This window comes from Melanotaenia boesemani, chromosome 19, assembly GCF_017639745.1.
Source record: "Melanotaenia boesemani isolate fMelBoe1 chromosome 19, fMelBoe1.pri, whole genome shotgun sequence".
NCBI classification, from domain to species: Eukaryota; Metazoa; Chordata; class Actinopteri; order Atheriniformes; family Melanotaeniidae; genus Melanotaenia; species Melanotaenia boesemani.
In genome coordinates this window covers 19,703,066-19,717,925 of record NC_055700.1, presented here as the reverse complement: position 1 = coordinate 19,717,925, position 14,860 = coordinate 19,703,066, and the positions used below count along the sequence as shown (strand labels likewise).

The following is a 14,860-nucleotide window of genomic DNA, read 5'->3' as shown; positions in this document are numbered from 1 at the left end:
TAGAATGTGAAAGTGCTTAAATGAAAATACTGAATTGGTAATACTCATCACCAACAAAAAATAAATTAATTAATTAAAAAGAAAACTTTTTCTATGCCAGCTAAGCTAACGTGATCTGATAATCAATTTCATAATCTATTTTACTCTTTTATGTACACTTATTTTATCTTCATTTGATGTTTACTTGTAAGCTAAGCAATATCCTCATCAAATGTTGTGTTCAATTGTCAAAGTAAATTATTCAAACTAATCAAAGTAAATTAAATGAGTTACAATGAATTATTAGGTCCACACAAAGAAAAATATCACAGGCTTCGAGAAAAAAGTAGTAGCACTAAGAAAATTAAGTTGTAAATTTACAAGAATAAAGCTGCATTATTTTGAGAAAAAAAGTCTTAATTTTACAAGAAAAAAAGTCGTAATGTTAACTGAAAAAAAGTCATAATTTAACAAGAACGTAGTCGGAATTGTATTGTACCAGTTCCAGCTATTTTACCCCTCACCAAAGAGTTGTTGCTTTTAGATACTGGAAGTGGCAGAGTGAGACCTCTTCGCTATTTATTCCATCTACGTAAGAAACCGGCGTAACAGTGTCAAGCTAAAAACGACACACCACACGCCCAAAAACCGACACGTTTATATTAGTTTTAAACACTCATTTGTTGTAATAGTAGTGTCCATGTGCAAATATTGTGCAATTGATTGTGTTCAACTTCAACTTGAACTAACAAGTGAGAAGTACGTTTATCGTTTACCGTTGTCAATCTTCCGTGTTGCAACATCAGCGTGGAAGGAAACGCAAACAAATTGTTTAAACTATTAATGCTATCCGTTTTGTTCTTTGTTATCCCGACTTGACTCTTCCTGCCTTCACTTACATGGCTACTAATCCTCCAGGACAAGGTAACTGTTTGGTAAATTATGTTGCCGTTTTTTAATTCTTTTTTTTTTTTTTTTTTAAGTCCGCTATTTGTGACAGGGGCGGAGCTTCAGACTGTGAATCCCCTGTGCTACCCCTTGGTCCCCCCTAAGTGGGCTTAATGCTTTCTGTAAAATGAATATATTTGCATAGATTATCTGTTTATATGATCTCTCTCGCTCACCACATATATTTTATTTTACGATATTTATGTATATTTATTATTGAATATTACGTTTAATTTGAAGGTAATGTAGTCATCGGCTTTCAATTAATTTTGTCCAATATTAGATGAATCCAGATATTAGTTTGCAAATAATATACTGTCCTTCACCACACTGTGTTTTTAATGTCTTGCCTTTATTGTTATTGTAAATGTAATTTATTGTAATGCAGCCTTCCCAAACAAGGCTCGGGTTGCAATCCTGGCTGAGCTGGAGAAAGAGAGGAGGCGGCTGATACAAACTCAGTCCATGAACACTCCTGGAGCCAGGTAGGAAAGCTTACTATTATATGGAAGGCAGTAGTTGTGTTTTCCTTCCTTAATTTCATTCCAATATTTATTTGTGTATTTGAAATGTATTAAAAAACATTGATAGAAAGGCTAAAATAAAAGAAATGGAAATTAATACACATCAGTATTAACATCTGTTTCAACATGGATTTGTTTTTTTCCTTCTCCTTTTTAAAAATAATTAATCGTATTAAAATGGAAACATGTTGCTCAAATAAGATGTGATTATGTCAAGATTTTAACTCCAGTCACTGATTGCATGACTGAACAATGGTTTTCACTTTTCACTGACTGTAAGAATAGTTAGAAAATCCCCAAATGATTAAATGTATGGCTCAACCAGCTGGTTTTGTCAGCGGGACTGACAGAATGAAAATGCAGGTTCGTTTCAGACTAACTGAGACATGTTTTGAATGATCAAGATTTAGATATCGAGTTTTAAAATATTAAGTTTATAAAAAAAGTTTAAAACAATCACAACTAGGAATAGTCAGTGTTGCTGGATCTCTGGACTCGTTTACCCATCCTTTTATTAAAAATCTTGGGGTTTTATTTGATTTTAACCTCAAATTTGACAGGCAGGTCAGCGCAGTAGTCCAGTCTTCGATTTTATCGTGATGCCCTAGAAAAGGCCATTTTATCTTTTCTAGACTGGACTACTGCAACTTCCTTTATTCTGGGTTTGACCAGTCTCTCCCTCCACCGTCTACAGCTGATCCAGAACTCAGCTGCCCGCCTATTAACGGGGATCAGACGGTGGGACCACATTTCTCCAGGACTGTGCTCCCTTCACTGACTGCATGTCTCTTTTAGAATTTCTTTTAAAATTTTACTTTTGACTTTTAAATGTTGAAATGGTCTGGCTCCTCCCTATCTGTCTGAGCTTCTGCACCATCACCGTCCTTGTAGAGCTCTGTGGTCAGAAGATCATATGCTGTTAGTAGCCCCTAGGACTCGACTCATGACTCGGGGAGACAGAGCTTTTTCCTCATCAGCCCCTAAACTCTGGAATGGTCCCCCTCTTTCTGTGAGGTCTGCCAGAACCTTGAATGATTTGAAATGTCTTTTAAAATCTCATCTTTTTACATTGGCTTTTAATTCCAGAGAGCATCATCATTAGGCCAGGCTTTTTACTATCGTTTCTCTTTTATTGTTTTTTTTTTTTTAATTGTTGTTTTGATGTTTTTATGTGTTGTTATTTTACCTGTGCAGCACTTTGGGTACCTCGTAGTGTTTGAAAGTGCTATATAAATAAAGATTGATTGACAACTAAAATTTAGCTGCTGTGCCTGATTCCTGTATTATAAAGGAGGAACTTAATTTGCAGCGATACAGGTTATGTTTAAGATGTGGATCGACATAAATAACAGCATCCTGTTCTGACCAATCAGTTCAAGCTAACTGAGAGAGATAACTACTTATCTAAATAATGACTGATTAAATCATCAAAACTTAAACTCGTTGACTCAGTAAGGCTCCAGTCCTGCCTAGTCTGATGTAATAAAACAGAAAAGAGTCACATGTTGATAATGTATGTGTCTCCTGGCTGAGACTTCTCCCTCTCACCCTGTAGCATTTCTCTGTCCAGACCAAGTGTAAAGGACTTTAGAGACAACGCAGAGCAGCAGCACATCGTTGCTCAGCAGAAAGCTGCTTTGCAGGTGAGATGCAGAAGTGCAACATGATTACCATTTAGTCTGTAAGTCTGCAAACACTTAAAATAACGCCAGCTTTTGTGTTTGCTTTCAGCATGCACACGCACATTCATCAGGCTTCTTCATCACTCAAGACTCCTCATTTGGGAACCTCATCCTTCCTGTCCTTCCACGCCTGGACCCTGAGTCGTGACCTTTGACCCCCCCCCCCCCTCCAATCTCCCTTTCTGAGAAAGAGCTCTTTTGATGCACAAATGCCACATCTTCCCTGGTTTCTTCTCTTAAGTCCGTGAATAATGAACAGTCTGTTTTCATCTCAACAATCTCAGGGGAGCGTGAATCTTTCTCTTTTACATCCTGCAGACCAACAAGCTGGCTGCTGAGTTTAGCGGTTAGAAGAAGTTTCCAGATGGCTATCAAACATCCTGTTAAACTCTCCAGAGGAGGCGAACACCACAAAGGCCGTCCTGCTCTGCTGTCTGTCAAGGCATTGATGATACCATCTGATGCACATGATGTGATGTATTTGGGATTCCTTTGCATATCTGGATAATAAAGTAGTTTCATGCAACTGATTTTCAGTTTATATAAATATTTTTTTAATCTTTTCTCTTGTTGAGGTTTTTAAGAAAGCTTCCATTATAATTTATTACAATTATCCAAATATCTTTAGAGCTACTTTAGACAGTCGTTAGAAAGTAGTCTGAGTAAACACAGTGAAGTGGTTCTTACTGGTGTAGAAATTCAGAGGAACCCCAGACTGCAGCATCATGCATCAGCTCAGGTGACGAGAGAGAGTTCCTTGGAAAGTGTCAGTTTCTTAGATGTTTTAAAACTACATAAGCAGGTATCAGTTGGAGTGGAAGCTTAAGTCTTCATCTCTACAGGTGTACTTACAATATACATTAATGCAGCTTTGTTATGGGATCAGACACTAAAATTCCAACAGTGTTTTTTTTTTCTTTTATTGACACATATTTGAGTTTATCCTTTTTTATACAGAGGTATGCAGAGGTTCTTTTGGCCTCTGTTGACTATATGAAACTGACTTTGATTCAACAGGCAACAGTTCTCTTCGTGAGCGTCATCTCAGTGTTGCATCACAGACCTTCCGGTAGTTTTGTGAACAATTTGCTGGCATTTTCTTATAATCCCACCAAGCCAGATCATAAAACACCTCAGGTGCAGCCATGTGTGGGCTCAGTTACAGTAGATGTATGGTAGGACACTGGTGAAACTCAAGGAAGACAACTATGTAGATACATTTATTTTTCACCTCAGAGGAACCATGCAGGAACATCCAATTGGGAAAATAGCATTATGCTGCTTGATTTTTTTTTTTTTTTTTTTTTTTTTTTTTTTTTAACTTCACCTGTATTTTTTTATAACATTTTTATTTCCTTAGACATGGTTTTAAATGACTTCAAGGGAAAAATAAACAGACAACAGAAAAGCAGAATCAATAATTCATCAACAGGTAAATTTTTTAAACCTGGCTGCAGTTTGTCCAGCAGAAAGTCACAGTAGAGTTCAGCTTTCTTAATGAGCTTGGTTTTAAACATGAGTTAGTGTTTAATACATGCAGAATTTGCTGTTATCAGTGTGTCAGATCTCCAACCTATTTCTTGCATTCTTAATAGTCATATTAGGGGTCCAATAGCTTCAATATCAGTCACATTTGTACCTCTTTTCATATTTTATACCAAGACTTAATCTTATAAAAGGATCTTTACATATTACCTTCTCTTCTTCCCAATCTAAGTCTTTATTCCTATGATCTCCGGAAGCCTCTAATGTTTTGATGGACGAGCTATTTTAATGAACGGCATTTTAATCCAATAAATCTAAACATTGTACCTTTAACTGCTTGAACACTCAGACAAATCTCCTGTATGATAGTTGAGGTGCGCAGAAATGTCCCAACCCTGTTGAATTGTGACATTATAAGTAAAATTTTCGTAGGATTCAAAGTGAAGTTATTGCCTGCAACCAGAAGCTCCAACCTGTTACTGGGTGAAGCAACAGCGCCTACTGGTGGACAAGGAGGGAAACGCACGACGGTTACTACGCTGTAATACTTAAATTAACATGTTAAATTGTGCACTTTAATAAGGATTTTGATTATTAGAATAATACATTTCATCAATTAATTAAATAAATTAAAGTCATATTCTATATTTTCAATAAAATAATAAGTTCTTTGAGAAATTACATGAAAACCAGCTATAATAAAAGCTGCATTAGACCATTACAAGACCTGCAAATTTCAAATATCTATCAAGGTATGTGTTTCACACATATTTGTGTAAATTAGATTGAATGCGGTTAACTTTGTGATAATTTCTAGATTATCTGAGAGTTTGTTTAATTTCCACAGAACGCAAAGAAACTGATTCAGCTCTGCTCAGATATTAATGACAGTTATGCAACACAACTTTGGCTGAACGTGGACTTTAGAACATAACCAACACTCGGAACATTGAATGTTATATAAAGCTTTAAAAGCTTTCTATAACTAAAATATTTAAAAAAAAAAATATCTGGTTAATATTAAGCAAGAAATCCCACAGACGGTGACGTGATAATGACATCACAAGACAAGCAAAAAAGACGCAGTTAATCTCGCTTCATAACTCTGAGTTTATGTGGGTTTTTCCTGTAAAGGCCACGTTTATTCATGTGTGAACTTGCTCCTGGCTCCACCCTCCGTTAGTCAACTACGTGTTGAGACTGAAGCCTTTAACTCACAAGCATCTCCTTCAGAGGAGTTGAGAGAGACGTTCTTTTATCCGGAGGAATAAAACTATCGCACAACGGTTGCAAGTTGGTCTGCGTCAGATTTAAACCGACTTCTTTCTTCGGCTTGTGAATGTGGATTTTATCTGCATTTATCCGACTTGGAGTTCTGCATGGAAACAAATGATATCTGAACCCACCGAAAGGAGCGGAGAGACAGAAGAGGTGGGTGTCGGATTCAAGGCTGTTTGTTTCACGTCTTGTTTTGTACATAAATTGTGGAGAAGAGTTTGTTTGAATTTGGTTTTAAGTTGAGAAGTAGCTCAGCTGTTGCCGCTGCCGCTTTCCTAATTCCCGAGGGAGGTCTTAAAAGTTTAATCCTGCCAGAAAAGAAAGTTCCTGAGGAAGCTTTACAGAGGAAAACAGGACGCACAAACAGAGAACCACAAATATATTGAGACAATGGCGCTGAAGGCCAGAGTGTTGTACGATTTTCACTCTGAAAACCCAGGAGAGATCTCCATAGCAGAGAATGAGATGGTTACTTTGTTCAGCGAGGAGGAGCTGGAAGGCTGGCTGGAGGGGGAGAACAGCAAGGGGGAGACTGGCCTCCTCCCTGCCTCTTATGTTGAGATCATCAGGGACCACATCACCTCCAGCACCAGCAACAATGGCTACTCATCACCCAAAACCAAAGCCCAGTCTCCTGCTCACACCTCCCACACATCATCCGACTCTCAATCTCAAAGAGGGTTTGGGGCTGGCAGTGGTGGAGACAGCTTCCACACCAGTCAGGGCAGCGATGATGACTGGGACGATGACTGGGATGACAGTTCTCATGCACCAGAGGTGGCTCAGGGCTTTGGCACCACCCCTCCCTTGTACCCAGTTACCACCTCCTTGCCAGGGCGCGGGACCGCCCAACAGCAGCAGCAGGCAAAGAGCTCGGCAACAGTTGGGAGGAACCTCAACAGGTTCTCCACCTTCGTCAAGTCTGGTGGTGAAGCCTTTCTGCTTGGAGAGGCCTCGGCTTTTGTGAAGGATGGGGACAGGATCTGCGTGGTGATGGGAAAGCACGGACCAGAGTGGCAGGAGGATCCCTATCCATTCACATGCACCATTGATGACCCCACCAAGCAGACAAAGTTCAAAGGCATGAAGAGCTACATGTCCTACGGCCTTACACCGACACACACCAATGTACAAGTCAACCGCAGGTACAGTTTTCCCTCCTCTTTCTCATCCTCTTCCATTTATTTATTTATCAGTTATGGCAAAGCCTTTTCTAACTAAATGTTTCTGTAGCTTTTCCTGTGGTCACAGTTGTTTCCACAAAATGTCAAAACTTGTGCCATCTACAGCCCTCTCCTCTCTCCTGTCTGAGGTTTTCCCAGCACTTTTCCCACCTATTGATTTCTTGTCTGTATTCAGCCTCCTGGGAAAAGGCTCTTACACTTGCTCTGCTCATATTTCCCCTCTCTTGTCACTCCTCATGCATTTTCATCCCTCCAGACTTTCCTAGTGAATCCTTAAATCTTCTCTGCTTCCGTCCTCCCTGCAGGTATAAACATTTCGATTGGCTCTACGCTCGGCTCGTGGAGCGTTTTCCTGTCATGTCTGTGCCCCACCTCCCTGAGAAACAGGCCACGGGGCGCTTCGAAGAGGACTTCATCTCCAAAAGGAGAAAAGGTCTGATATGGTGGATGAATCACATGACCAGCCACCCTGTGTTGGCCCACTGTGATGTCTTCCAGCATTTCCTAACATGCGGGCCGAATGAGAAGGCCTGGAAAATGGGCAAAAGGATGGCAGAAAGGGATGAGCTGGTCGGGGCCAATTTCTTCCTTACAATCAGGTAGTGGCTTGCGTAAAACTGTACAAGATGTGAGTTAAAATCCTTAATTACTGTGTTTTATCACAAGCTCATAAGTAGACTCAAGAAACACTTCAAGTCTCTACACAGTAATGCTTTAGAATATAGTGGAACTAAGTGCCCGTTTAAGTGTTTTAAGTTTCTTATGCTTCAGTGTCATTTATCTGATGGAGTTTTTCATTAGGGAACTAACCTGAATTGGCTTAAGAGGGGATAGAAAACGGTTGGATGATCAGTTAGCCTCATGAGGCTTTAGCCAAATATTTCCCCCTGGCATTATTATTACTGTTGTGGGATTTGTTAACATTGTGGATAGAAGTATGTCTTCTAACATGTGGTTAGCATTGTTAAAGGGGGTTTAAAACCCCAACATGATTAACTTTATCAAGTAGTTTGGTGTCTATTAGTAAATCTAATTAAACAGCCTCTGAAAATAAAATTGGGTTTGTCAACAGAAATGCAACAAGATCTGCTCCCCATGGGCCAGAAACATTATAATTACTGGACTCGAGTACCTTAGCTTTAAGTTCTGTGTTTTAATTCTCCATAATCCCTCCAACCTCCACATGTACACTGTAGCTTAACTCACACTGCAGGCTAAAGTGGCCCAAATCTTTCAGATTTTTTTAATGATTGTCTGAAAAGCACACTACAGATATTTATTATATATTAATTCTGACTGCAGGCCGCTGTCATATGTGGTCTTAAATCAGATACATAGCCAGTGTTGGAGTCATGGGGGTCGCATTTAAATTATAATATGAACAACTACACACACAAAAAAAAATGGGATAGAGCATAAAGACCTGCAGTATGAACATAGCGTATGTCCCTTGTTAAAACTCTACACCCCACGTGAGGCACTAACGTGTGTGTTGCAAATGTTGAAATGTGAAAAGGGCTCTGATGTTAGTGAGAGGGAGAAAAAAAGCCACAGGGTGCAAAGTGATTGTCTTTTCCCGTCTTTTTCTGCATCAGCCCTCCTGCTGTCCCTCTGGACCTACAGGATGTTGAGAGCAAGATTGAAGGTTTCAAGACCTTCACCAAGAAAATGGATGAGAACATCACGGTCGTGAACACGGCCATTAACGAGTTTGCTCGCAAACAGATAACAGGGTTCAAAAAGGAGTACCAGAAAGTTGGACAGTCCTTTAAATTTCTGGGTCAAGCCTTTGAGCTGGACCAGCAGGCCTACTCAGCAGGCCTGAACAAAGCTATTGCCTACACCGGCGATACGTATGAGGTGATAGGAGAATATTTTGCAGAACAGCCACGCCAAGACCTGGACCCCATTTCTGACCTGCTGGACCTGTACAGAGGACATCTGGCCAATTTCCCTGACATCATCCATGTGCAGAAAGGTGGGGAAGTGTGTGTGTTATTTGCTTACATGAGATCCAAATGTTGTTTTGCACGCAGCATTAAAAAAAAGTCCAAAAACTTAAGTTAACCATTTCCTTTTTCAGTCATAAGTCTTTATCCTTTTCTTTTTGATCTATCTGAACTTGTTCTGAATCATGTGGTGAGCAATGAAAGAAGTATGCAACAGATGTTAGACCCGCATAAAATTCAAACATCTAACTTGCTCACAAGAGAGACAAGAGACACAAGGCTGTTCTTCTCAGGCTTCACAAAAAGGTTAAAGAGTAGCTTCATGAGCAACTAGCAAGACTTGAAATGAAGCGTTCATTGTCAGGAGGCCCCTGGCCCTTCATTCTGCAGACGGCAATTTCATGTGAAACAAAAGACTAAACAGATTACTTTTACTTGCATTAAAGAAAAATATTAACCAATGTGTCTAACAGCTACCAGACCCATAACCTCTGTATTTATTAATCACGTTAGCATAAAGGAAGAGAATGTACAACGTCCCAGATTCTGACTGTTTCCACACCAAGAGCAACATCTGCTTTCATTTACCCAGCTGCAGTGTCAGTGTGGGTTGAAAACTGAAACCCAGGGCACATTGTAGCACTATGGTGTATTGTGAGGGCCTTTACTTGTTCATTTCCAAAACACACACACATGCACACACACAAACGCACACATTTACAAAGCATTTGCAGAGGAATTAGTTTGCTAGTTCCCTGCAGGTTGGGGAGGAGGGAGTTGCTGCTGGCATGCAGAGTCCAAACTTTTGCCAAACCTAGAGACACCATTTCTATAGTCTACCAAGCTGTGTTCTCATGATACAATCACAGCTCAAAACTATGGAAACAGCCTGAATTGCAGAAGTCCTTGTGACTGACTGGTTGCTGCCTTTTTCCTTTGGCAATATATTGTATTATGCCCCACTAAGAAGTTTCAACAAATAAGCAGATTTCTTATATTTACTAGTATGTGACATGCTGGGAAATTTGTTGGACTTTGTATGTAACGGGGCAACCAGACATACTGAGCCAGCCGGGGCACGCTTGAAAAATTGTCATGTATGGTGAAAAAGCAGGAGAATTACCAAAATGACATCAGTGACATATTTTCTTGAATTCACAAAGGATGTGGTATATCACATCATCAGTCCAGATAAACATATCCCTGTTGTCATTGGAAACCTCTGTATCTCTGACCTCATTGCCTTTCGTACCCTGCTCTGCTGTCATACTTGATGTCTGGTTTCATTCCACTTTCCATCGCAGTTAATATGATGAAGAATTACTCTCCCTGATTCTGCACACAAATGAAAACTTGATTAGAGAAGTTTTGCATTTTCATAGCCACCAACCTTCAATCCTCTCTCAGCAGGTCTGCGTTCCACAAAGATCTGTCTGTCTCATATAGAGCGAAGCATTCTCGGAACTAACAGCTAAACTAGAAGAATTTGTAGCATTGCAGCGCACAAAAGAGGATGGGGAGTAAATGTGGACTGCTTTGTTGACCTAAATGTCTCTATACACTGTCAGCAGTTTTAGCTCTGTCTGTGTGGTGCATAGGTTACATCTGATTTAAATGAGTGGAGATTCCTGGGCCTCTTGTCCCATGTTGCCCTGGGACTGTAGGAATGCAGAATGGCGCAGCCTCAGGATTAGGTTCCCCTCCTCCTCTTTTTTCTTCTCCCTTCTTTTCCTCCTTCTCTCTGATGGAAGTTTCCCACAAGCGCAGCAGTACAAAAGTTCAAATTACAGCACCGTAATCGCCTTGGAAATGAGGAAAGCAAAGTTTTTTTTTTTTTTTTTTTTTTTTTTTTTTTTTTGTATGGTTTTGGGTTCACTAGTGCAGATAGGATGTGTTTATTGATTTGTGTGGAAAAAGAAGAACCATATCAAAAGAGAGCATTTGTATGTGAGGTCAGGTCCAGCTTGCTCGTCATTTCCTTTACATTTTGTCATGTAAGTGCTTTATTCTGAGTTCCCCTTCAGACCCAGGGTTGTGTCAAGACATTATGGAAAAAATCCAAAGACCTGTCCATTCCTGCAGTGTTAAAAAATTATGGTCTTGGGAATTCTCCCAATTTTCCTACTTGGCTCCCTTATGGTATTTATGGTTTAAGGCTAAAAAAAAAAAAAGATAAATCCCAGACTGACTATTTCTTCCATTTGAAAGTCAAAAGTCTGGGATCCATACAAGCTATTAAAACTGCTCTTTGCTGTGCTAATTTTTGTAAAAAGTCTGTAATATTTCACACACAATCGTAGTAGATTCCTTTAGCTAGCCACTTTTCCTCAAGTGTGATGTCATGCTGGCTGTAGTGACATCTAGTGGTACAAACTGAAAACTGCAACTACGTAGCCTCACCAATCTTGTATCATGATCGCTGTTAAAAACGTAAACTGTTCACTTGTGAAGCAGTATTTCATGTGTCTGGCATTGCAACATGGTGGTTGGATGTTCACAAGATTGTGGTCAAAGTGACAAAAGCTTGAAAATGTAAAGTTAACAAATAGTTCAGAGCAAACTGAACACTCAAAGGGCAATGTTTTGATTTTTTCTACTTGTCAAACCTGTGTCAACTTGTCATCAGCTCTGGGCATTAAATTAAGAATCTAATTATAGATTTCAAATAGACTTTCAGTTTTGACTGAGTCTAGAGACTGAGACTAGATTTAAGTAATTTACCCCAGCAAGAAAACCAGAATGCTTTAGAATGGTTAATTTAGTTGTCATTGGAATAAATTTCCAGTTTAACTTTGACCTATCTTGTTACAGGTGCACTGACCAAGGTGAAAGACTGTCCTACGCAGGAAGGTGAGCTTCACGACCGCTGCAACATTATATCTTGCGCCACACTGGCAGAAATCCAGCATTTCCACCGCACACGTGTACGAGACTTTCGCTCACAGATGCAGCACCACCTCCGCCAGCAGATCAGCTTCTTCCAGAAGATAACTACTAAACTAGAAGATGCCTTGCAGAGATATGACGAAGACCAGTAGAATGAAACAAAGTCTTGTTGTCGTGGACTGTGAGAGCATAAAGGATTTTGGATTAAAGGAAGACATAGTAAGGATCGACTGATGCATACATCCTCTTGTACTGGAGAACATCTCATTCTTCTTTACAACAAAAAACTTTGACCTACAATGGCTTCTGCATATGGTAGTGCTGGAAGAACTGTACCTCTCATTAAAAAAAAGTAGGCCAAATAACAAGTTGCTGGATTATCTAAACAACTATGATGAATGTACCAGTTACAGGGATTTTGCTGACTCTCCAGACACATCTTGCAACTCAGCAAGACAGCTGAGTATATTTAAAACAGCTGCTCTCAGTCTGCCGGGGGGCTGCCGTTTGAATCATAGTTCCTTGGTCATGTCACTGCCTCCACTGCTTCTAAGTCCTCCATCAGGAAAATATGTTTAACTCAACAAAAACAAGGACAGGAAACTCTCTAAATAATATTTTTTGTGTTAAAAGGACATGACTAAATTAACCTTAATGGTCTTTGTTATCTCACCATGTGTTTGTTTTTACTTGAATGACCTTGCCAGTATTGTTTGATTGCACAGTATGCAGATGTTTGTGGACCGTAGAAGGAGGCAAAGATGGCATAATCTCCATTTAATCCATTTGTTTGTCGGATTTTCACCACGGCTTGAAATTTGACCTACTGTACTTCTGATGTCTAATCTCTCTCACAACTCAGTTAGTCCTTCAGTATGTTATAATCCATATGTTGTACACTTTTAGCTCATTTAGATGTACAGATCTCATTTCTTTGGAACAGACCGACATCTGACTCAGCAATCAGAGGTCAGGCTCAGAGGGTACAGACATTGTAAGCTAGGTGAAAGACTGAAACAAAAGATTATGGACATTTTATGTGATTTATATTTTGAATTTTCTCAAGGGCAAAGGGTTTCAAATTGAAAAGGAAATATTAGAAATTGGTGAAACTTGGTGCCAGCCCATTCACCTCAATGTTTTAGCTGTTTACTTCTGTCATTTCTGATATTATCTGGGGTCAAACATGTTTATATTCTTCATAGCAGCTTTAGGAATAGTTGCTCTACTTGGTGTGGTAATCTCCTACCAACTCACTGAACACTAACACAAGGATTATTTTGTCACTGAACCAGGAAACTTTGCGTCCTGGGGATACATCCTGTACTGATATAATGAGCCTGGCTTGCAGAAACATTCCTTGGATTTAATCAACAGGGAGTTGCAGGCTGAGCACCTACTGAAAAAGTTAAGATCTGGCAAATATAACCAGTATGCTTCAACAAATTTGAAGCAAATATATCGTATATAAGTGAGCGAGGTACTATTGTTCCTTTCACCACAGTGGTTTGCAGTTTCTCCTGCTGTTAGTTTTCCACAAACATAGAGTAGTTCTGGTAAATGTTAACATTTCAGGTGTGACTTATTTACTTCCTGGGATGAAACTGGTATTTACAGGTTTTAAAATGTGACAAGCCTCCATCCTGGTTGTTGCTTTGAACAATGTCTTCAGACATGTCATTTAATCAGATAAATAGACGTGAATTTCAGCAAATAAATGAAAACAGAATTTGTCTCAGTCATGTATTTGTATTGTTGGCTTTTTCCATAGAATATCATTTATAGATTTACTTGACTTGTGTCACTTCTTTTGAACAGTGCTTTGAATTTATATTTAAAAACCCAAAATATGTTCATTATATATTCAGAAATTTAGCAGGTATTTTAAAAGCTAAAATAGCTTTTTGGGCTTTTACTGTCCAAATATTTAATATAATCTGATTGGTCAGAAATGGGGAAGTTGCTAATACACTGGAATTATGTAGATGTTTCCAGCTGGTATGTACAGCATTTGAAGAAAAACCCTGAAGTTCAGAATGTGGCAATGACTCACTCTATTTACATTGGACATTGGGCTTTTTAACTTTGCAGACTTTTTATGGGCAACTGAAGCTCTTTAGGAAGCCAAAACCTTCCTGATTGAGGAGTCACACATCCTGATCTGTAGCTGAATATTTATAGCTCGTCATGACATCATCACACCTCCCACCTTTATCAAATTTCAAAAGTCGAATATAATATTGTCACCACAGATGTTTCAGCACCAAATAGATTGCACATTTTCCTTCCTCTTTCATTCGTTCTAAATATAATTCATCACATATTTTTTCTGTCATGTCAACCACCTGCAAGTCTAGCATCACTTCTTCCTTTCTTGCCTTGCAGAACTTTCTTTAGCATTTTTCTCCAACTATAGCTCTTTCACCTCCCCCTGTCTTTTTGTCAGTGGCTGAATTTCCAACCCGCTTAACTCTTATAGTTATCACTTCCATTTTGTAAACCTTTAATTTAACTTTTACTGGTACCTCTTCTGTAGCAAATCACTCCTGCATTCCCATCTTAACTACAGTTGTTGTGAATATTTAACTTAAAGAATTTAAACTCATCTCATGTCATCCACTCACTCATTCATGTCTATGTTGCATCTCTTTCTCCAAAAGGACAGGATGCAACTTCTTCTGACCTTTTCTATATTTCTTCATCAGCACTTTTAGAGCCCTCACATCTGTAGTGCTCTGTTAAACAATCCAAAGTTAAGTAACCAGAAATCTGCTTTTTTTTTTTATTAATGCAAAGATGTCAGCCTCTACTTCTTCATTATTAGATTGTTCTAAACAAGTTAAGCCACACAATAGCAGCCTGTGAGTTGTCAGTTTAATGTTTTCCCAAAGGAATGCATATTATCACTTTTTTTCTTTATCTTGTGAAGACGGCAGCACTGATAT

At 39.1% G+C, this 14,860-nt stretch overlaps 2 protein-coding genes across 3 annotated transcripts; both read left to right on the top strand.

Annotated features, from left to right (window-relative positions):
• The first annotated feature begins 558 nt into the window (after window positions 1-558).
• On the top strand, window positions 559-3,675 carry LOC121629531 (SOSS complex subunit C-like). 2 transcript variants are annotated; one of them, XM_041969157.1, is made up of 4 exons: window positions 559-903; window positions 1,316-1,412; window positions 3,022-3,094; window positions 3,183-3,675. In XM_041969157.1, exons 1-4 carry the CDS (start codon window positions 879-881, stop codon window positions 3,279-3,281), a joined length of 294 nt encoding a protein of 97 aa, XP_041825091.1. In that variant the 5' UTR covers window positions 559-878; the 3' UTR covers window positions 3,282-3,675. The 2 variants fall into 2 exon arrangements, with proteins under 2 accessions (XP_041825091.1, XP_041825090.1); XM_041969156.1 differs by having other exon boundaries at window positions 561-903; window positions 3,007-3,094.
• Window positions 3,676-5,772: 2,097 nt separating this feature from the next.
• Window positions 5,773-12,195, top strand: LOC121630528 (sorting nexin-18-like). The gene is made up of 4 exons (XM_041970858.1): window positions 5,773-7,041; window positions 7,386-7,679; window positions 8,676-9,058; window positions 11,841-12,195. Exons 1-4 carry the CDS (start codon window positions 6,287-6,289, stop codon window positions 12,065-12,067), a joined length of 1,659 nt encoding a protein of 552 aa, XP_041826792.1. The 5' UTR covers window positions 5,773-6,286; the 3' UTR covers window positions 12,068-12,195.
• The last annotated feature ends 2,665 nt before the right edge of the window (window positions 12,196-14,860 follow it).

Coding starts and splice junctions, on each gene's coding strand:
- LOC121629531 (XM_041969156.1), top strand. CDS start 879: ATGGCTACTAATCCTCCAGGACAAG. Junction 904..1,315: donor TACTAATCCTCCAGGACAAG/GTAACTGTTTGG, acceptor ATTGTAATGCAG/CCTTCCCAAACAAGGCTCGG. Junction 1,413..3,006: donor ATGAACACTCCTGGAGCCAG/GTAGGAAAGCTT, acceptor CTCACCCTGTAG/CATTTCTCTGTCCAGACCAA.
- LOC121630528 (XM_041970858.1), top strand. CDS start 6,287: ATGGCGCTGAAGGCCAGAGTGTTGTACGATTTTCACTCTGAAAACCCA. Junction 7,042..7,385: donor AATGTACAAGTCAACCGCAG/GTACAGTTTTCC, acceptor TCCTCCCTGCAG/GTATAAACATTTCGATTGGC. Junction 7,680..8,675: donor AATTTCTTCCTTACAATCAG/GTAGTGGCTTGC, acceptor TTTCTGCATCAG/CCCTCCTGCTGTCCCTCTGG.